At 38.6% G+C, this 23,717-nt stretch overlaps 1 protein-coding gene across 4 annotated transcripts in view; it reads right to left on the bottom strand.

The window, feature by feature from the left end:
• LOC116273179 (AP-4 complex subunit epsilon-1-like) overlaps positions 1 to 23,717 on the bottom strand; it is a 77,873-nt gene that overhangs the window by 34,470 nt on the left and 19,686 nt on the right. For 3 of the 4 annotated variants that reach the window (XM_031662148.1, XM_031662150.1, XM_031662149.1), the window contains 4 exons: positions 19,212 to 19,351; positions 17,410 to 17,522; positions 17,179 to 17,297; positions 9,084 to 9,386 (listed from right to left, as the gene is read on the bottom strand). In XM_031662148.1, the coding sequence (XP_031518008.1) occupies positions 9,084 to 9,386; positions 17,179 to 17,297; positions 17,410 to 17,522; positions 19,212 to 19,351 (675 nt within the window). Of the gene's footprint in view, positions 1 to 9,083; positions 9,387 to 17,178; positions 17,298 to 17,409; positions 17,523 to 19,211; positions 19,352 to 22,107; positions 23,039 to 23,717 lie in introns of those variants that run through there. The other variant, XM_031662151.1, reaches the window with a different exon arrangement.

A 23,717-nucleotide genomic window follows, 5' to 3' on the forward strand; every position in this document is an offset into this window, starting at 1 on the left:
TGCAGCAGAACTGCTTGAACCTGGAAGGCAGAGGTTGCAGTGAGACAAGACTGTGCCACTGCACTCCAGCCTGGGCGACAGAACAAGACCCCATCTCAAAAAATGAATGAATGAATGAATGAATGAATGAATGAATGAATGAATGAATGAAAATGCTACCCAACTCTCTAGCTTTCCGAAACATCTATAATCAGATCACCTGCCTAGGAATCTAACAATATAAATCATTTGCACTTACTATTAATTTCACTGCAGTGAAGAATATATTTTTGAGCATCAAATATGTTACAGCATCCTATTAGGTCCTATAATTGAGACAAAGGAAGACACAGTTCCTACTCTGAGCAGAACTGTAACCCACCAGAAGAAACAGACATATATACTATGAGGTACGGTAACTGTAGTGGTTTCCTGCTGCAGGGGCTAAAATCAAGGCTTTGGCAGGGCTGCTTCCTTCTGGATGTACCAGGGGAATCCGTTTCTTGTTTCTTCCAGCTTTTAGAGACTGCCAGCATTCCTTGACTTGTGGCCACATCATTCCAATCTCTGCTTTTGTTTTTTCTTTGCCTTCTCCTCTGTAACCTCTTGTTTCACTTTTATAAGGATCTTTGTGATTATATCATGCCTAGCTACATAATCTAGTATAACTGCCCCATCACAAAATATTTAATTTCATCACATCTACCAAGTTCTCTTTAATGTTTAAGGACAAGCACAAATTCCAGAGATTAAGACATGGACATCTTTGCAAGGGCCATTATTCAGCCTCCCACAGTGCCTTTGATTTAAATATCCTAATATAACTGAAAATTATTTTTCACAAACCTATGGAAAATGACTTAATTTTACCAGAAAAAGTGTTAGGAGAATAATTTTTAATGAATAAATAAGAGATGAAGAAAGAATGACAGGGAAAGGAGAAAAGAAGGAGATGAACAAAAACGATAAACAAGTGGAGAGAGCAGTGATGACCTCAGAAAGCAAAGTTTGCCTCTCCTGATTTAGCCAAGTATATACAAATAGCTCAGATAATTTAGAATAGCAAATAATTATCAAACATAAAAATGGCACCTCACTCTCTGAATCTGGAAAGGTTTTGCTTGAATAAGATTCTTAGGCTGCGCGTGGTGGCTCACGCCTGTAATCCCAGCACTCTGGGTGGCTGAGGTGGGCGGATCACCTGAGGTCAGGAGTTCGAGACCAGCCTGACCAACATGGTGAAACCCTGTCTCTACTAAAATACAAAAATGAGCCAGGCGTGGTGGTGGATGCCTATAATCCCAGCTACTTGGGCGGCTGAGACAGGAGAATCACTTGAACCTGGGAGGAGGAAGTTGCAGTGAGCCGAGATCATGCCATTGCATTCCAGCCTGGGTGACAAGAGTGAAACTTCATCTCAAAAAAAAAAAAAGATTCTTGAGATGAGGCTATGTCAACATCATTATCTTTTATTGGAGGAAAAGGGAAGTGTAGTTACTCCCTAGTATAATACTATGTGTAGCATATTCATTCATCATTTCAATAAACATCTCTGGAATGCCCACCAAATACTAAAGCAAGGCCTCTGCCCTTGAGGAACTACTGAAAGAACTAATGAAGAAATGTTCAAAATGAATACAAGCCATGAAAATCTGAGTCAAAATTAGTGGAAATATTACCCTTTTTTCTCTTTCTCAACTAATTTGAATAATTCTAATTACCTTTGAAAGTTTTCTAGACCAGGCACAGTGGCTCACATCTGTAATTCCAGCACTTTGGGAGGCCAAGGTGGGTGGATCACTAGGTCAGGAGTTCGAGACCAGCCTGGCCAATATGGTGCCACCCTGTCTCTACTAAAATTACAGAAAAAATTAGCCAGGCATGGTGGCGCGCACCTGCAGTCCCAGCTACTCGGGAGGCTGAGGCAGAAGAATCACTTGAACCTGGGAGGCAGAGGTTGCAGTCAGCCGAGATCACGCCACTGTACTCCAGCCTGGGTGGCAGAGAAAGACCCCATCTCAAAAAAAAAAAAAAAGAAAGTTTTCTAATTTACACCTGAGGGAGATCATGATATGAAATAAAGAGAGTGAGTATTAAGTGAGAACTTTAGGTTAAAAGGGGTGGTGGCAAAAAGTAGGTGGGAAACTAAAAGGTGGGTGATCAGGCTCCAAAATGGTAAAGATTTTAACACATAGATAGACAAAATAAAAGGGAAAACCACTTTTTTTGGATTCTCAAATAGAGGAGGAATAAAATGACACAGAATTTCAAAGGAGATTAAAAGAAGATAGCCAAACATGTGGAGGTTCCTGAAAAGTGGCATGGCCACGGGGAGTATAAAAGCTCTGAGAACCTTCCTCCATAGCTTGCCCTATGCACCTCCTTCCTCTGTATCCTCTGCAATATAGTTTATAATAAACCAGTACGCTAATACAAATCAAGGAGGAAGTGTGGAATAATGCTAATGAGATATTGCCCAATTCATGAATCGCTACTAAAAATCAATTTGTGTGCACCCCACTGTTGCCACCACCGGCATGTGTGCATGCCACCTCTGGAGGCCCAAGGACTGGCACACCCAATCCTGCCACTGCCAGGACTCATACACACTGCCCAGGGATCTAACAACCAGTATGCCCAGCCAACCACTGCTATCAGTGGTACACAAGGATCAATTCACCTAATGTTCTATCCTCAACAAAGCCTTTCTACAGCCTCCACTAACAACCACAGCCTAAGTCATTCTATTAGTCCGTTCTTGCACTGCTATAAAGAAACACTTGAGACTGGGTAATTTATTTAAAAAAAAAAAAAAAGAAAGAAAGAAAAGGTTTCATTGGCTCATGGATCTGCAGGCTGTGCAAGAAGCATGATACTGGCATCTGTTCAGCTTCCTGTAAGGCCTCAGGAAGCTTTTACTTATGGAGGAGGGTAAAGCAAAAGCAAGCACATCACATGGTGAAAGCAGGAGCCAAAGGGAGAGTCCGGGGTGTGTGTGTGTGTGTGTGTGTGTGTGTGTGTGAGGTGCTATACTTTACAATAACCAGATCTCTCAAGAACTCACTCTCTATCAAGAGGATAGCACCAAGCCATGAGGTATCTGCCTTCATGACCCAAACAACTCCCACCAGGCCCTAACTCCAACACTGGGGATTACAATTCAACGTGAGATTTGGGCAGGAGATCCAAACCATATCACCATTGAGGAACTCACAGATATCACTGATTATAATTATAGTTGAAGAAATCATTTGGAAACTATACTACTGTGCCCATCCAGAATCAAAGCCCAAGCACCTTGTTAACCAATACCACAGACACATCTATAGGGAGAGGTCTTTCCCTACTAAAGAGAATCCATAAACTTAGAACCACCTGCTATGATGCCAGATACACATATGTCAATGTGAGGACACAAGAAAAGTAAGGCAAAGAAACATAACACCTTCAAAGGAACACAGTAACTCTCCAGTGGCAGATCCCAAAAAAAGGAAATCTATAAAATGCTTGAAAAAAAAATCAAAATAATGACCTTAAGGAAACTCAAAAGATACAAGAGAACACAGAAAAACAAAACAAAAATAAATCAAGAAAACAATTCATGATCTGAATGAGAAATTCAACAAAGAGGTAGACATCAAAAATTCTAAGAAACAAACAGAACTCCTAGAACTGAAGAATTCAATGAATGAAATAAAAAGTATAACCAAGAGCTTCAACAATAGACTAGATTGAGAAGGGAGGATCTCAAATTTGAAGACATGTCTTTGAAATAAACCAGACAAAAATAAATAAATGAAACAGAATAAAGAAAGCATATGTGACATATGGGACAACATAAAGCAAACAAATATTTGGATTTTGAGAGTTTAAAGACAAAATGGGCTAAGGCACAGAAAACCTAATTGAAAAATAATAGCTAAAGACTTCCCAAGTCTTGCAAGAGATAGAGACATCCATATGCAGGAAGCTCAAAAGAGCCTCAAAGAGATTCAACCTGGCCAGGTTGAATCCAGTACTGATTCTAAATAGGAAGAAGAGTATCTCTTTTGGAGACTGCAGTGAAGATATTTATATCCTGTGACAGTCTCTTAATATAGAATAATTCAGGAATTTCTCTTATTTGTCGATTTTAAGACATACATATCTGGCGTACATATGATACTTTGATACATGCATAGAATGTGTAATACGTAAATCAGTATTTAGGATATCCATCACCTCTAACATTTATCATTTGTGTTGGGAACATTTCAAATCTTCTCTTTATTTTGAAACATACAAATAATACACAATTATTACTAACTATAGTCACCCTACTGTGCTATCAAACCCTAGAACTTACTCTTCTTATCTAAGTGTTTTACTAACCATTAACCAACCATTCTTCTTCCCTGTCCCCCGACCCTTCCGAGCTTCTTTATTCTCTACCTCCAAGATGCACATGTTTAACTTCCACCTGTGCATAAAAACATGTAATATTTGACTTTCTGTGCCATGCTTATTTTACTTCATAGTGAAATAAGTCCCATCTATGTTGTTAGGATATTACTTAGCTGAATAATATTCCGTTGTGTATACATACCACATTTTCTTTATCCATGTGTCCATTGGCAGACACTTAGGTTGATTCCATATTTTGGCTATTGTGAATAGTACTGCAGTGAACATGGGGGTGCAGGTATACCTTTGAAATAATGATTTACTTTCCATTGGATAAATACTCAGGGGTGGGATTGCTGGGTTTTATGGTAGTTCAATTTTTTTTTGAAAACTCTCCATACTATTTTCCATAATGGCTATCTTAACTTACATTCCTACTAACAGTGCATGAGTTTCCTTTTTTCTGCATCCTTGGCAACATTTGTTATTTTTTGTCTCCTTGATAATAGGCATTGTAACTGAAATAAGATAATATGGTGGTTTTGATTTACATCTCCCTGATGATTTGTGATGTTTAGCATCTTTTTGTTTACCTGTTGGCCATGAAATGTCTGTTGATGACCTTTGCCCACCTTTAAAAGGGATTTTTTTTTTCTTTTTTGGCTGTTGAATTGAGTTCCTTATATATTCTGGATATTAGTCCCTTGTTTGTAAATATTTTTTCCTAGTCTACAGATTGTTTCTTCACTCTATTGATTGTATCATTTGCTGTGCATAAGCTTTTGACCTTAATACAGTCCCATTTGCCATTTTTGCCTTTTTCGCCTGTGCTTTTGAAGTCTTAGCCACAAATCTTTGCCTCAACCAATGTCCTAAAGCATTTCCTGTAAGTTTTCTTCTAGTAGTTTTATAGTTTTGGATCTTACATTATTTAATTCATTGAGTTGATTTTTTTATATGGTGAAAGACAGGGATCTCGTTTCATTATTCCGCATGCTGATATCAAGGCTTTTCAACACTATTTATTGAAGAGGCTGTCATTTCCCCAGTATATATTCTTGGCACTTTGACTGAAAATCAGTTAGTCATAAATACACGAATTTTTTTTCTGGGTTCTCTCTGTTCCATTGGTTTGTATGTCTTTTTTTCATACTAATACCATGTTGTTTTGGTTACTACAGCTTTGTAGTGTATTTTGAAATTGGGTAGTGTGATGCCTCCAGCTTTGTTATTTTTGCTTAATATTGTATTGGCTATTCAGAGTCTCGTGGTTCTCTACAAATTTTAGGGTTGTTTTTTCTATTTCTGAAGATTGTCATTGGTATTTTGATAGTATACTGAATCTGTAGATTGCTTTGAGTAATATGGGCATTTTAACAATATTCATGTGATCCATGAGCAAGAGATGTATTTCCATTTGTTTCTATCCTCTTCAGTTTCTTTTATCAGCGTTTTGAGGTTTTCCTTGTACAGGTCTTCCACCTCCCTGGTTAAATTTATTCCAAGTATTGTATTTTTTTTTTTTTGTAGCTGTTGTAAATGGCATAACTTTTTTTTTTTCCAGCTAGTTTGTCATTGGTGTATAGAAATGCTACTGATTTTTGTATGTTGATTTTGTATCCTGAATCTTTACTGAATTCTTTTATTGGTTCTAAGAACTTTATGTTGGAGTCTTTAGGTTTTTGTATATGTAAGATCATGTCATCTGCAAAAAGGGACAATTTGACTTCCTCTTTTCCAATTTAGATCCCTTTCTTTCTTTCTTTTGCCTGATTGCTCTGGCTAGGTCTTCTAGTACTATGTTGAATAGGAGTGATGAAAGTGGGCATCCTTGCCTTTTTCCAATTCTTAGAGGAAGTGCCTTCAGTTTTTCCTTATTCATTGTGATATGGGCTTTGGGTTTGTCATATATGGGCTTTATGATGTTAAGTATGCTTTTTCTATGCTTAATTTCCTGTGAGTTTTTATCATGATGGGATGTTGGATTCTACCAAATGAATTCTCTGCATCTATTGAGATGATCATATGGTTTTTGTCCTTCATTCTGTTGATATGAAGTATCACATTTATTGATTTGTGTATGCTGAACCATCCTTGCATTTCTGGGAAAATTCCACTTGATCATAGTGTATTATCTTTTTGATGTGTTATTGGATTCAGTTTTCCAGTATTTTGTTGAGAATTTTTGCTCCTATGTTCATCTGGGATATTGGCTTATAGTTTGTTGTTGTTGTTGTTGTGTCCTTGTCTAGTTTTGGTATCAGGGTAATGCTAGCCACATAAAACGAGTTAGGAAGAATGTCCTCTTCTTCAATTTTTTTGGACTAGTTTAAGAACAGTTGGTGCTAGTTCTTCTTTATAAATTTGCTAGAATTCACTTGTAAAGTCATCTCGTAAGCTTTTCTCTGTTGGGAGACTTACTATTACTGATTCAATGTCACTATTCATTCAGGTTTTCTATTTCTTCCTCGTGCAATCATGGTAGATGTGTCCAGGAATTTATTTGTTTCCATCAGGTTTTCCAGTTTGTTAGTGTACAGTTGTTTATAATCATCTCTAATAATCATTTGTATTTCTGTGGTAGCCATTGCAATGGCTACTTTTTTGTTTCTGGTTTTACTTATTTGAATCTTCTCTCTTTCTTGATTAGTGTAGTCAGCAGTTTATCAATTTTATTGTTCAAAATAACCAACTTTTTATCTCATTGATTTTTTTTTTGTATCTTTTTTAAGTTTCCATTTTCTTTATTTCTGCTCTGATCTTTACTATTTATTTCCTTCTACTAATGTTGACTTTGGTTTCTTCTTCCTTTCTAGTCCCTTGAGGTGCATTATAAGGTTGCTTGTTTGAAATCCTTCTACTTTTGTGATACATGTGTTTATTGCTATAAACTTCCCTCTTAGCACTGTTTTTGCCATACTACATAGGTTTTGGTAAGTTGTGTTTGAATTTCCATTTTTATTAGATTCAAGAAATGTTTTTATTTCCTTATTTCTTCACTGACCTAATCGTCACTCAGAAATACATTGTTTTGATTTTCATATATTTGTTCAGTTTCCAAAGTACCTCTTATTATTGATTTCTAGTTTTATTATATGCAGCTTGAGAAAATACTTGCTATGATTTGAATTTTTTCAAATTGTTGAGACTTTTTTGTGGCCTAACATATGGTCTGTCCTGGAGAATGTTCCATGTGTTGAGAAGAATGTGTATTCTGCAGCTGTTGAATAAAATGTTCTGTAAATATCTGTTAGGTCCATTTGGTCTAGAATGCAAATTAAGTTTGATGCTTCTTTGTTGATTTTTCTGTCTAGATGATGTGTCTTAATCTGAAAGTGATGTGTCAAGGTTTCCAACTATGATTGTATGGGGTTCTACCTCTCTCTTAAGCTTCAATAATATTTGTTTTATATATATTTGCTTCAGTGTTGGGTGCATATGTATTTACAAATGTTATATGCCCTTGGTGAACTGATCCCTTCATCATTACATAATGACATTTCTTGTCTCCTTTATATTTTTTTCCAAGTCCATTTTGTCTGATATAACATTAGCTACTCTTACATGCTTTTGGTTTCTGTTTGCATGGTTATTTTTATTCATCCCTTCATCTTTACAGGTGAGTGAGTTTCTTATAGGCAGCATACAGCTGGATCTTGTTTTGTTATCTATTCAGTCAGCCTATATATTTTAATTGGGGACTTTAAATTGTTTTCATTAAAGGTTGTTATGGATAGTCGAGGACTTACTCCTGTCATTTTGTTGACTGTTTTATACATTTTTTCCTTTCTTCCTTTTTCCCTGTTTACCTCTATGGATTTTGTGTGTGTGATGATAATATTTGATTCCTTTTTCTTTCTCAGTTATGTATCTGCCTTACCAGTGAGTTTTATACTTTCATGTGTTTTCATGTTGGAAGTTATCTTTTCACTCCCAGATGTCAGACTCCCTCAAACATTTCTTGTAGGGTTGGTCTAGTGGGGATGAATTCCCTCAGTTTTTACCCGTCTGGGAAAGACTTTATTTCTCCTTTATGCTGTGTATAGTATACTTACTTGTCTAGCAGTTTCTGGGTTTTTTTCCCCAATGCTTTGAGTGTATCTTCCCATTTTCTCCTTGCCTATAAAATAAGGTTTCTGCTAAGATATCCACTATTAGTCTGATAGGGATACTTTTATATGTATGACTTGATACTTCTCTCTTGCTGTTTTTAGAAATCTCTCTTTATAATTTTGACTTTTGTCAGTTTGACTATAATGTGCTTTGGTGAAGACCTTTTTAAGGTTGAATCTTTTTTTTTTTTTGAGATACAGTTTCACTCTTGTTGCCCAGGCTGGAGTGCAATGGTGCAATCTCTGCTCACTGCAACCTTTGCCTCCCAGGTTCAAGCAATTCTCCTGCCTCAGTCTCCCGAGTAGCTGGGATTACAGGCATGCACCACCATGCCCAGCTAATTCTGCATTTTTAGCAGAGATGGGGTTTCCCCATGTTGGTCAGGCTAGTCTCAAACTCCTGATCTCAGGTGATCCGCCCACCTGAGCTTCCCAAAGTGCTGGGAGCTCTCAGATTCCGTCATACTAACGTGAGAAAGAACTCCAACATTCACCTTAAATGCTGCAGAAACCACATTTTGATATATTCCTGATATGTCACAAATGCAAGAATTACTCTATATTTAATGACAACGCAATTTTTAAAAAGATGGAACACCAATGTCTTACCGCCAAGTCTTCACAACTTCTGTCAACTGGAAGCAAGCTCTTCATAAGTTCCACATTCTCATGCAAATGTTTTAATTCAAATGCATGTTGTCTCATACAAGTATCCAAAGATATGGTAAATTCATGGATTAATCTCTCAACTGTATCAGAAGAGTGTGCCTGAGGTGTCAATTTGGTCACAGCAGCAATTAACCAGGTTTTTGTTTCTGAAGACACAGAGTCATTCATAAGTAACTTGTAGAGCTTAGCTATAACTTCCGCTGGCGTTTCCTTATCTAAGAGGTAGGAATATTCCCCTAATACCTGTAAATAAAACAAAGTGATACTTATATACAAATATCAAGTTATACAATAGACTATACTCAAATCTAAACAAAGTGCCTACTGCTAGAGTGAATTTAAAGTAGATTAAACATCCTCTCATGGTGAAAAAATTATTAAAGATACAACTGTATATTTTAGGTTCAAAATTATACCAATAATTCAAAATGGTTTTCCCCACCATTGTCATTAACAATACATAAAGCAGGATACCTTTACAAGTTTCTGAACTTCTGGAGTTGGTTGTTGGTTTTTATAAGCACTATCACATCCTGTTATTATTTTCCAGTAAGCATTTAAATGATGATTCTCATGTAATGATGGTTCTTACTACATAGTAAGAGGCACTTAAAGTGTTTCATAAAAATACAGATTTCTAGGCTTTATCCCCAGATATTCTGATTTAGTATGCCTGTGGTCCCCAAGGATATACATTTGAATATGCATCAGCTGATTCTGATGTAGACAGTTCACAGAAGAGACTTTAAGAAACACTTATTGGCCAGGCACGGTGGCTCATGCCTGTAATCCCAGCACTCTGGGAGGCCGAGGCGGGTGGATCACCTGAGGAGTTCGAAACCAGCCTGGCCAACATGGTGAAACCCCGTCTCCAGTAAAAATAAAAAAATTAGCCCGATGTGGTGGCACACGCCTATAGTCTCAGCTACTCGGAAGGCTGAGACAGGAGAATCGCTTGAACCTGGGAGGCAGAAGTTGCAATGAGCTCGGATCACGCCACTGCACTGCAGCCTGGGCAACACAGCAAGACTCCATCTCAAAAAAAAAAAAGAAAAGAAAAGAAAAGAAACGCTTATCTGTGTCACACATCTAACTTAGGCGACATACAATTCTGTAAGTGAAAGAACTGATAGGGACAGGAGGCAGAGAAATTCTAGGCAGAAAAGGGTGTGGTCCCTGGTGAAGCCCCACCCACAAGCCAAAAAGCCCGAAACCATGGCCCAAAGTGAGAACTTATATCCATATCCCTATTTTCCCATTCAAATATTGCCTTTTCCTAAACCACCCATGACCCTGCCCTGCCCTGCCCCATCCTGTGCCTATAAAGACCCCAGACTCAGCCAGCATAGAGGAAGAAGCAGCTGGATGTCGGAGAGAAGCGGCTTTACTTCAGAGGGACAGCTTGACAGCGTAACTTCAAAGAAGAATCCAGCCAGAGATGGCTGGACTTCTGGAGAACATTACCTTCGCCGCCCCAGTCCCCCTGTCAGCTCCCCTTCCTGCTGAGAGCCACTTTCACCGGCAACAAAATCCCCTGCATTTATTATCCTTCAATTCATTCATGTGACCTCATTTTTCCTGGACACCAGACAAGAGCTCAGGAGTGAGTGCAGATACAAAAGGGCCCACTGAGCTGTTAACACTTAAGCTGTCTGCTGATGGCAGAGCTAAAAGAGCAGTGTAACACGCTCACTGGGGCTTCAGGAGTCGCAGGTACTCCCCACTAGATGCTGCCATGGGGCGCACACAGAGTTTTGCTCCTGCCAGAGCCCAAAAGCACTCCCTCTGCCTCCCGCACCCACTCACCTGCATGCTCACCCTCCCGCGAGGGGCTGAGAGCTGCAGGATGAGTAAGTGAAGCACCTGTCTCAAAGCCTACAAAGGGGTCAAGTTTTCTTATTTTAGAATCATTAATAAACTGATAATTCAGGAAGTATGAAATCTTTCTGAGGCCGGGCGCGGTGGCTCAAGCCTGTAATCCCAGCACTTTGGGAGGCCGAGACGGGCGGATCACGAGGTCAGGAGATCGAGACCATCCTGGCTAACACGGTGAAACTCCATCTCTACTAAAAAATACAAAAAACTAGCCGGGCGAGTTGGCGGACGCCTGTGGTCCCAGCTACTCGGGAGGCTGAGGCAGGAGAATGGCGTGAACCCGGGAGGCGGAGCTTGCAGTGAGCTGAGATCCGGCCACTGCACTCCAGCCTGGGCGACAGAGCGAGACTCCGTCACAAAAAAAAAAAAAGAAAAAAACTAGAAATCTTTCTGATATGGTTTGGCTCTGTGCTCCCACCCAAATCTCACTTTGAATTGTAATAATCCCCCACATGTCAAGGGCAGGACCAGGTGAAAATAACTGAATCATGGGGGCAGTTTCCCCTGCTGCTTTTGTGAGAGTAAGTTCTCACGAGACCTGATGGTTTTATGATGGGCTTCCCCCTTCACTCAGCCTCATTCTCTCTCCTGCCACCCTGTAAAGAGGCTTCTGCCATGATTTTAAGTTTCCTGAGGCCTCCCCAGCCATGTGGAACTGTGAGTCAACTAAACCTCTTTTCTTACAAATTACCCAGTCTCGGATATTTCTTCACAGCAGCGTGAGAATGGACTATTACGCTTTCCTAAATGGTGTTTATGGAATAATTTCATGTCTTTGGTATAATATCGGTACCAGCAAGAAAAGGAGGCTGGGTGATAAGCAAGGGAAAATGTATAGCTAGTAAGAAGGAAGAGAAGAAAAGGAAAAATAAATAGGACTAAATGAGTTCAATCCTTAAACAGTATGATTATTTTTAGGTGGTTTTAGAAAAAATGGAAGGTAGCTCCAGAAGAACAGGTAACAAAAGTACCAGTTCAAAAATCAATGGTAACGGATGTCTGCTTCGGGGAAGATGGAGAAGACGTATTTATCCCTATTCTTCCTACTAAGTATACCTAAAAACCCTTGATATCATATATAAAACATACAGCAGATTATCTGTTGTTTCATTTACCCCAGACTGGATATGGAGAGCCAGAAACCTGGAAATGCAAATGGGCACAGACAAAAAGCCCCAAGAGGAGCCTGCCCTCTAGTCAATAAGCCAAGAGGACAGAAAACTTTCAGACAATAACCCTCCTACTCCAGCCAAATACCACACAGAAAAATCTGCAGCCCCACCCATACCAGCAAAGGCAGAGTAGAGAATCAAGACTGCTACCCTCACTAGGCTACATGAGGTACCCCAAACTCCCCAGCAGGGTGGGAACTGAGAAGGCTGAGTGAGGAGTCAGGACTTTCATCCCCACTGAGCTGTAGAGAGGCCTACTCCCCTGCAGTGTCAGTAGAGACTGGGCAGGGAGCCTGCACTTCACCTCCACCGAGGAGAAATGCAGTGCCCCTGCCTTTCTCTGATGGGAGTGTGTCAGTGGAAACCTGATGGAGTCAGGATTTTCCCCACTGTTCAGCAAGCCACCCCCTCACAGTGTCAGTGTAGGCCACAGAACTGAAAAGGTCAATAGCCTTCTCTCAACAATTAATAGGACTAGACCAAGAATCAGCAAGGATATAGAAAAACTCAACAACACCATCACAACAGACTTTACAGAACACACCACACAGAAAAAGCAAAATAGATACTTTTCAAGCAACCACAGAACATATACCAAGATAGACTGTGCCTTGAACTGTAAAACAAACCTCAAATATGAAAGAACTGAAATCATACATAGTATTTTCTCTAATCACAATGAAATCAAACTAGAAATCAGTAACAGAAAGATAACAGAAAATTTTCTAAACACTCAGAAACTAAACAATACTTTTCTGAATAATCCATGACTCAAAGATAAGTCCCAAGGGGGAAAAAAAAACCAAAAAACAAACAAACCAAAAAAAAAAAAAAACACTGAACTATTGAATGAAAATTCAATCAAGAGATTTTTCTTTAAGAAAATTGAATTTGTAATTTAATAACTCCCCTAAAAATCTACAAGTCCAAATGGTTTCACTGGAAATTCTACCAAATTTTTAAAGGAAAATTAACAGCAACTTTATGCAAATTCCTCCAGAAAACAGGAGGGCACATTCCCAAGTCATGTTATGAAACTAGTATTTACTTTGATACCAAAACTGGAATACCACAAAAATGAAAACTACAGACCAATAGCCCTCACGACACTAGATAAAATTCTCAACAAAGTCTCAAGAAATCTACAAGAACACTCCTAGAACTATGAAGTTAGTTCAGCAAGACTGTAGATTACAAGCTCAAAATACAAAATCTATTGTATTTGTATATACAGTTGGCCCTCTGCATCTAAAGGGAATTGGTTTCAGGACTCCCTGTGGATGCCTGAATCTGAAAATAGTACTGAACCCAACTGCCATCAATTGCCAAATGCTTCTGATCATGTCTTACACTCACAAATTTAATGCCTTTTCCATCTTAACTAAGATCTCACCATGCACTGTGACCGTAACTTTCGTAGTGTAAGGTATGACAGCAAAACTAACAGGAGTTTTTTTTCCTTCTTCACAATTTCACAGAGACAATTTCCCTTCTTACTGTAGAATTTTACAACCTCAGCATATGTTTCTTTTCTCATTAAGTCAAGAACTTTCACCTTTTCACTTAAAGGAACCATTTTTAAAGCTTCTCTTTGGCATATCCAAATTGCCAGCATCACAACTCTTGTGCAGTGGGACCATGATTAAGTAAATAAAGGTTACTACAATATAAGCACTGCAATAATGCTACAGTTCATCTGAAAACCTAGACAGCTACTGAGTAACTAACAGGCAGGCAGTGTATACAGCATGGATACACTGGACAAAGAATGATTCAGGTCCCAGGTGGGGCAGAGCAGGATGAAGTGGGATGGCTCAATATTTCATCATGCTACTCAGGACAACACATAATATAAAACTTATAAATTGTTGATTTCTGGAATTTTCCATTTAATATTTTCAGACCATGACTGGCCACAGGTAACTAAAACTGCAGAAAGCAAAACAACAGATAAGGGGACCTACTGTACCTGACCTGTACGCTGTAGAAAGAAAGAAAAGACAATCTAAATTAAGTGGAGTGACATGCCACATTCATGGACAAAAAAAACGAATGGCCACAAAACCAATAATCAATTCAGGAAGGATCATCAACACTAAAGCCACTGAAGATAAATGAGGAAAAGATATTTGCATAGCCTGATAGAATCACCTGACAAATTAGTTATAATTTACAAAAAGGAAAGATACCTTTACAATGCAAAGATCTGGAGGTCACCTTCTTTTTTTTTCTCCATTTGGTAGAGACTGGGTCTCACTTTGTTGCCCAAGCTGATCTCAAACTCTGGCTTCAAGCAATCCTCCCGCCTCCCAAAGTGCTGGGATCACAGGCATGAGCCACCGCACCAGGCCACCATCTTAACCCAAACTTATAAACTTACAATCACCAATAAGTGAACAAACTGACATTATATATATCCTGATATGATACAGTAGGAAATACACAACATTGCCTACGCAGTATTCTCACTAAAAATGTTTAACCTGAACAAAAATAATCAGATATCCAGAATGTAGGACCTTCTACAAGTGAACAGCAGTCATCCAAAACAAACAAAAAAATCAGTCATAAAAACCAAAAGAAAGTGGGGTTCATTACAAATTTAAAAAGGCTAAAGAGACATAAGTAAAGGCAATTTGTGATCCTCATTTTTTTTTTTTTTTTTTTTTTGAGATGGAGTCTTGCTCTGTCGCCCAGGCTGGAGTGCAGTAGCGCAATCTCGGTTCGCTGCAACCTCCACCTCCTGAGTTCAAGTGATTCCCCTGCCTCAGCCTCCCGAGTAGCTGGGACTACAGGTGCATTCCACCACGCCTGGCTAATTTTTTGTATGTTTAGTAGAGACGGGGTGTTACCATGTTGGCCAGAATGGTCTCGATCTCCTGACCTCGTGATTTGCCCGCCTCAGCCTCCCAAAGTGCTGGGATTATAGGTATGAGCCACCGCACCCGGCCTCTTTACACTTCTTAGGTATGATAACAGTTTTATAGTTATGTCATTCATAGAAGATTCACGCTGAGGTTCTAGGGGTGAAGTGCCACAATGTCTGCAATTCAATTCTAAACAGCTCAGCAAAACAAACTGTATATAGGTAGACCTAGATATACCTATAGATGCAGATATAGTAAAACAAATGTAGTTAAAAGTATTTAACTGGGCTAGGTGCGGTGGCTCACACCTGTAATCCCAGCACTTTGGGAAGCTGAGGCGGGTGGATCACCTGAGGTGGAGAGTTCGAGACCAGCCTGGCCAACGTGGCAAAACCCCATCTCTGCTAAAAATACAAAAATTAGCCAGGACTGGTAGCATGCACCTGTAATCCCAGCGACTCAGGAGGCTGAGATAGGAGAATTGCTTGAACCCAGGAGGCAGAGGTTACAGTGAGCCGAGATCATGCTACTGTACTCCAGCCTGGTGACAGAACAAGACTCTGTTTCAAAAAAAAAAAATTTCTTTAACTGAAAAAGCTAAATAAAAAGTATATTTTAATATCTTAGTCTTTGAACTTTTCTGCAGATGAGAAAAGAAAAAATTTAAGTAAAAATCTGGGGAAAATTTAAGCTAACATGCTGACATTTGGCAATTCTATAAAATATTAAAATGTGCATACCATATCACTTCTCTAAATCTCCCCTAAAGAAACACTCACCTATGTGCACAAGAAAGAATACATAAAGGTGATGAGCTGTATGCAATTACATGTGATTATATTACATAAAATTGTGACCTTTGTCTTGAAAAAAAAATGATCTCCACTACTGGCTTTGATGAAGCAGGCGGCCCTGTTGGTAGGCCACATGGCAAGAAACTGAAAGCAGCTCTAGCAGCTAAGGACAGCTGACAGTTGACAGTATGAAAGTGAAATCCTCAGTCACAAAAACTCAGCCACAAGAAAATGAATTCTGACAAACACACATGAGCTCGAAAGTGGATTATTTACCAGTCAAGCTTCAGATGATTGCAAGGTGCCAACACCTTGACTGCAATTCTGTGAGACCCTAAGCAGAGAATCCAGCTAAGCCATGCCTGGACTCCTGACCCACAGAAACTATGAGATAATGAATTTGTATTGTCTTAAGCCACTAAGTTTGCGGTAACATTGTTATGCAACATAAGAAAACTAATATAGCACAGATAGCCTATCAATGATAGACTAGATAAAGAAAATGTAGTACATATACACCATGGAATACTATACAGCCATAAAAAGGAATAAGATCATGTCCTTTGCACAGACATGGATGAAGCTGGGAACCCATTATTCTTAGCAAACTAACACAGGAACAGAAAACCACACCACATGTTCTCACTTATAAGTGGGAGCTGAACAATGAGAACACAGGACACAGGGAAGGGAACAACACAGACCAGGGCCTATCAGGGAGGGTGGTGGGGCTGGAGAGCTTTAGGAAAAAGAGCTAATGTGTGCTAGGCTTAATACCTAGGTGATGCGTTGATAGATGCAGCAAACCACCATGGCACACGTTTACCTATGTAACAAACCTACACATCCTGCACATGTACCCTAGAACTTAAAAAATAAAATAAAATAAAAAAGAAGAAGAAAAAAAAGTTAATAATAGAAGTATTCAGCACTGTGCCTGGTACCTAGAAAATGCTTCTTAAAGATGAACCTCTTTCTATTTGGTTAAAATAATTTACAGATTATTTTTAAAAAATAGTTTTTTATTTTTAAAAAAACTAATATAGTAGAGATAAACGAGTATTCAAATATTCAAACACGGATGCACATAAAAAACACAACAAAACACTGTAAACACAAAGAGATAAGTAAAAGACCAGACAAGTGAGATGGCAGAGAGAAAAAACAGAGAAGTAAATAGTTAAGTGATAGATGGTGGCCATTTGAAAAACTAATAGCTGAAGGAGTTAGCTGAGTAAAGTGAATGGTTTCTGAAGGAAATATGTTAACATTTGGTTTGTATAAAAAATGTTTTTTAAAAATGTATGATTTAATGTACTTTGCTCACCCAACTCATAACTTGAAGAAATCTCTGTGGATAGAACACATTTTCCATATCTAGTAAAGTGAGGTAAGACTGAACTGCATAGAGTCTTAATTGCTGATCTTCTGTTTCATCATCAAAACCTACAAAGAAATTGATACACCATTTTAATTTCCACAAACTTATCTAAGGACTCTGTAATAAAAACATTTAACTTTAAAATGTTTACTTTACAGAATGTAATAGTCTACCAACCTTCTGCTAGTAGTCTCAGAAAGTTATTGGGAATATCAGGATGCATTACATCTCCTCCTACTGAAAACACAGCATTCATTGTCTGAATAAACCACGCATTATCAGGAGCATATGTGTCCACAGTGTTAAGAACAAGTACACTTCCAAATGCTACTTATTAAAATTATCCTTCTGTAGCAATCTTTAAAATAATAACTCCAATTCATCCTAGTATGGCATTTTTACCTTTAACCTCTGCCATAAATTGTTCCATACCCCAGTTTTATGTAAAATAGGTACTCAGTAAAAGCTTATTTAATAAACTTAATAAACTGAGTTTGTCACTTTAGCACCACACTTGCACAAAACAGTCATCCAATAAATAAATGTGAAATAACTGAAAGAAACAAACCAGCTAACTAGATGCAAATAATGGAAAACTATATTCTTCAAAAAAGAATATAATTCACTTCAAAGAAGCTAAATACTGTGGTATGTCTACTTGAACAAATCGTTTAGCATCTGTTCTTTTCTTTTCCCTTTTTTTTTTTTTTTTTCTTTTTTTGAGACAGAGTTTTGCTCTGTCGCCCAGGCTGAAGTGCAGCAGTGTGATCTTGGCTCACTGTGACCTCTGCCTCCTGGGTTCAAGCAATTCTCCTGCCTCAGCCTCCTGAGTAGCTGGGACTACAGGTGTATACCACCACACCGGCTAATTTTTTTTGTATTTTGGTAGAGACAGGGTTTCACTGTGTTGCCCAGGCTGGTCGTGAACTCCTGAGCTCAGGCAATCCTCCTGCCTCCGCCTCCCAAAGTGCTGGGATTACAGGTGCTCAGCCTCTTTTCTAATCTCTTCCTCATCAGTTCTAAAGTTCTATCATTCTACTGGCCAGAGTTATAGTACTGACTAGGACAAAACTAGACTTAAGCAATTTCCAATATAATTTCATTAACAGTATTCACTCACTCTTTTTTATAATTAAACAGTAACATTTTTTCACTTTTTTTTTTTTTTTTTTTTTTGTAGATGGGGTTTCCCTTTTTTTTCCCCAGGCTGGAGTGCAATGGTGCTCACTGCAACCCCCGCCTCCCAGGTTCAAGCGATTCTTCTGCCTCAGCCTCCCTAGTAGCTGGGATTACAGGCATGCACCACCACGCCCAGCTAATTTTGTATTTTTAGTAGAGATGGGGTTTCTCCATGTCGGTCAGGCTGGTCTTAAACTCCCAACCTCAGGTGATCTGTCCGCCTCGACCTCCCAAAGTGCTGGGATTACAGGTGTAAGCCACCACGCCCGGCCTAAACAGTAATGTTTTTTAATGAATGGAATATCCTTATGACCTGTAAAGTTCTTCTGACTTTTAAGAAACAAACTTGAAGAAGAGTAACATGTTAATAGAGTTCCCAACTACTTAATTGTGACAATTTCCAGCATAAAACAATAAAGGATAAGTTTTAGCATCCTGACCACTCCCACATACCCTCCGCTTTCCCCAAAACACAAGAACTTTTACTCAGAAAAGAAATCAAGATAGAAGTAGAGACGAGGCAGGACTGAAAGAGGAATAAAGAGGATAAAGGTTCCTCTATCTTCCTGCTCAAAATACTGACAACATGAATAAAAGAAACCAGCAAAAAAAAAAAAAAAAAAAAAGGCCATCTCCTAAGAGGTCTACACAAATCCCTTTTTCTGACAAGAGGCTTGAAAATCAGGAATAAAACGTATTGCTAGGTCTCTGAACTCAACTTCAGGTGACCATATCTATACCAATCATCTTAAAGTCACCGTGTTACTATTTTAAGACTCATGGTCCAAATAAAAGGATATTTCTCAGCCAGCTCTGCTATTTTGCCAACCAAATTGACGATGACATACTCTTCTTTGCTCTGATGTAAATATTCAAGCATTTTCTGGACAATAACTGTTACATTCTGTGCATTAGTAATTCTGTAAAGAAGTTCCAGAGTCTATTTAAAGAAGAGAAATTAAAAACATTATAAAACTATGCATAACACCAATGAGTACAGTAACATAAAGGTTGATCATACAGTTGATTCTTCTACTTTTATGGAGATCTACTGGGTAGCCAGTTAACAGGTAAGAAATGCAAATTTCAATGAAAAGCTTAAGAAAGGTAAAACTATTGTCAAAAAATGACTTATGATCAATTCCAATGTCTATAAGCTTTCTATTGAGATAATCACAATCTGGCATCTTTACATGACAGAATACTTAAGAGACTAAAAAGTTCAAATACAACAGATATATATTTTCTAAAAACATAACAACCCTTAAATATACATTACCTATAGCTATGGGTGTGTATATATGCAAGTGTATGTATGTGTGTATAAATCTAGTCTTGGAAACTATTTCCCATGCTACAGAAGACAGCAGACTATTTTCCAAACAACAGAAGACAGGCAAACAGCTTTTGTTTGGATGGACAAAGGCTGGTGGCTCAAATGCTCCAAAGCCTAGCAAAGCCTAGTTCAAAATCTTAGTCATCAAGGAAGAACTGTTTTATAGCTACTTTTTTTTTTTTTTTTTTTTTTGAGACAGGGTCTTGCTCTGTCACCCAGGCTGGAGTGCAGTGGTACAATCTCAGCTCAATGCAACCTCCACCTCCTGGGCTCAAGCAATTCTCCCACCTCAGCCTTCCAAACAGGTGGGACTACAGGCATGTGCCACCATGCCCAGCTAAGTTTTTCGTATTTTGTAGAGATGGGGTTCGACCATGTTGCCCAGGCTGGTCTTGAACTCCTGGGCTCAAGTGATCCTCCCACCTTGGCCTCCCAAAGTGTTGGGATTACAGGCATGAGCCACTGTGCCTGGCCTGTAGCTTTCCTTCTTTTCCTTTTTTTTTTTTTTTTTTTTTTCTTGAGATGGAGTCTCGCTCTATAGCCCAGGCTGGAGTACAGTGGCACAATCTCAGCTTGCCATCAAGACTGGCTAATTTTTGTATTTTTAGTAGAGATGGGGTTTCACCATGTTGGCCAGGCTGGTCTCGAACTCCTGACCTCAGGTGATCCGCCCACCTTGGCCTCCCAAAGTGTTGGGATTACAGGTGTGCCACAGTGTCCAGCTGCTACAGCTTTCTAAGTGCTGAGGAATATACCTCTAGCTGCTTCAAATAAGATGAAGGAAGACCAATACCAGAGTAAGCTCCCATTTGCATGGCTTTCCACAGCTCTAGATTAAGGTTTGGAAAATATAACTCTCAGAAATCAGTAAGTCCAAAGGCAATACTGAGAAAGCATCATTTATTGGTGTTTTAGGATCAGCAATATTAGCTGCAAGATAATTTCCACATATTTGTCAAACTTGCTCAGTATATTTAGGGTTCTAATTTTTCAATCCTTATAGCCAGGACTTCAAGCACAAAGGATAACATATTTTGAAAGATTTTTTTTTCAACGTGAAAGAAAGTTTTACTATCTTAACTCGACCCAAATTATATTATTTATAAAAGTTATATAAATGCAGGCTGATTGTTTTGTAACAGTCAAAAAGCCGAATATAAGTAAAGCACTAGAAATACATTCAGTTATAAAAAGTTGACATCATTCTTCTAAATGTTATGTGGAATCACAGGAAGAAACATCATTGTAATCATTATTCAAAGTTATATATTAAAGATAACATAAGCGATGTTTGGTCTTAAATGTCAATTTGAATGTGCAGTGTCTACAACAATAGATCAGAGAGAAAGTAAGTATATCTGTAATTAAAACAGGAAAAAATGAGTTAGTTGCAAATACTGTATTCTTCAATGAAAGAAGAATGCAGATTAAGGATAAAACAGACAGTCTTTCAACTAGGCCACCTTTAAGGATCATTTTTCAGGGCAGCTAAAAGGAGCAACAATAAAGCTCTACACATATAACCAAAATGTATGCAATTAATCTAGTCCCAGCACTTTTATTTGTAGAGTTCTCAAATCAAAAGTAACAAATAATTATACATCAGGATTGTTAGGAATACCAATTATTTTACAACTGCCCCTATGTGCTTCTTCTTCTCTGACACAATTGGCACATATCCAGGCTTGCTGTGTTTAATACGATTAACGTCCTTTCTCTGACGAGCTTCTTTCATGACGCACTGTTCCTGAATCTGGCTGTAGATAGATTTTGGTAGATGTCGATGACAAGCTGTACGTTTTATATGAGGATGCTGCTGAAATTTCTCCTTCAATTTCTAGTTATAATCCTTGGCTGCTTTTTCTCGTGATGTAAGCATACCGAATTTTTCAGAAGCATTAGCTTTCCACAGGCAAATGTTCATTTCATCAGATTCACACTTAATATACTTGCTATCAGAAGTCCATTTTACACAGATAACATGTTGCATTCACTTTGTGTGATATACCTTCCTGCTTCAACTTTTGTCTGTAGGAAAGATTCAAATAGCTTTATTGAAACTAGCAGACAAAAACTCTTTCCCAGTGGGCGAGTACTCCACGTCAAGCACTGCAGATATATGATCCATATGGAACATTAAAGGAGTGTCCAGTGCACATATATCAAAAGTATGTAAGTTATAATCTTCATTTGCTGCTGTAAAAATGAAAGCTTCCACAGGGTTCCAACAGATTGTATTTGTTGTCATATCTAAGATAACCTTTTCAAAGGAGCAGCTTGCCTCATATCGTACAGTACTATATTCCTGTCAGACGCACAACTTCCCAAGTCTCAATTGGGTTAAATTTAACACTACTTACACTGTCAAATCCCCAGGTCATTGAAGATATAGGATTAGTTCTTTGTTCATCCCAAACGTCTACTTGCTGTCCACAGGTGGCAAAAATAGCTTCTTTCCAGTGATGCTCAATCCCAGTATACACTGTCTTTCCTAATGTTGTATGTAATGGCTCTTCCTCATCTCCATAGCCTGGTCCATTCTTTTTCCACTGTTTCATAGTTTTGTCATCACCAACGGTGAAAAAAGAAGTCCCACAAAAGCGAGTACATATTCCTTATACAAAGCCTTCATGTGCTTGTATTGTACGGATACGTTTCTGATGAGTCAGGTTCCAAATTCTAACCTCTCCATCACACGCCCCAGAAAGGACAGTAGCCAGGTTCTTTGGACGCTTTGCCAAGGTAACTGACTCCATCTTGGTGACCATCTAGCAAAGCAAGGAATGGTTTTGCAAATACTCATTCCATTTTGGTAGCATTTAAAGCTCTTACATATTCTCGTGGGACCTCAAAAGGATGTAAGGTAGGATCATAGTTTCTTGGAACTCTCTGGAAGTCCAACTTGGGTTCACGGACATAATTGTCCAGATTCCGGCTCGGTATCTTCATCTTCATCTTGGTTCCTCTTCTGGCTGGACTCCATGAGCTCTCTGCTAGGAGTTCTGCCCACTGCTTGACTTCTTTTTTAAACTGTTTCAGTTAATGTTTAATGCCACTTAAATCTAAAAATACATAGGCCACCCCATCAACAGCTTTCAACTTATGGAGCTGCTTCAGACATGCTCCCTGTGGACTCCAAATTATGTTATATAGTTTTAGATAACATACATCAAATTTATCTCCTATTCCAAGACCATGAAATATAGCATTTCCAGAACTGCATGGGGTTTAGTGTTACAAACTGTATTGCCAGAGGTCTTTTCTGTTCAGATTTGGTAGCTCCTTCTCACCTTCTCTCTTCCTGTATATGAGAGACGTAATAAAACCCGGTAAAAGGGAATCCTACCCCAAGCTACAGATCACCAAACATCCAAGGACCAAAGTTCTCACCGTATTATTTGATAGAGGTTAGAAGTGACAACAGCACTGAGAAGACAGTACTTTAGTGCCTTCTTTGGGCACCAAGGATACTCAGTATCTCCTCAAAGAATTCAAATCACTCATCTCACTGCAGGTAAGGGATCAAACAGATCAACCTTCATAATTTTAAAAGTCGCCTATTTTCCCTTTGACTCTCATTTTTAAGTGCAAGTATAATTATTAAATACAACAATATTACAAACCCCCTATCTGTGGTTTTGCTTCCCATGGTTTCAGTTACCCACAGAGTCCAAAAAATATTAAATGGAAAATTCCAGAAATCAATAATTCATAAGTTTTAAATTGCATGCCTTTCTAAGCAGCGTGATAAAATCTTGCACCATCCTACTCCATCTGGGACATGAATCATCCCTTTGCACCCACACTGTATATGCTACCAGCCCATTAGTTATTAAGTAGCCATTTTGGTTATCAGATTGAAAATATATAAATATATTTATGGTTCAATACTATCTGTGGTTTCAGGCATCCACTGGGGGTATTAGAACATATTTCCATAAATAAGTGGGGACTACCATATAGCAGTAAG

The sequence above is a fragment of the Papio anubis genome, unplaced genomic scaffold, assembly GCF_008728515.1.
Source record: "Papio anubis isolate 15944 unplaced genomic scaffold, Panubis1.0 scaffold44, whole genome shotgun sequence".
Taxonomy (NCBI): domain Eukaryota; kingdom Metazoa; phylum Chordata; class Mammalia; order Primates; family Cercopithecidae; genus Papio; species Papio anubis.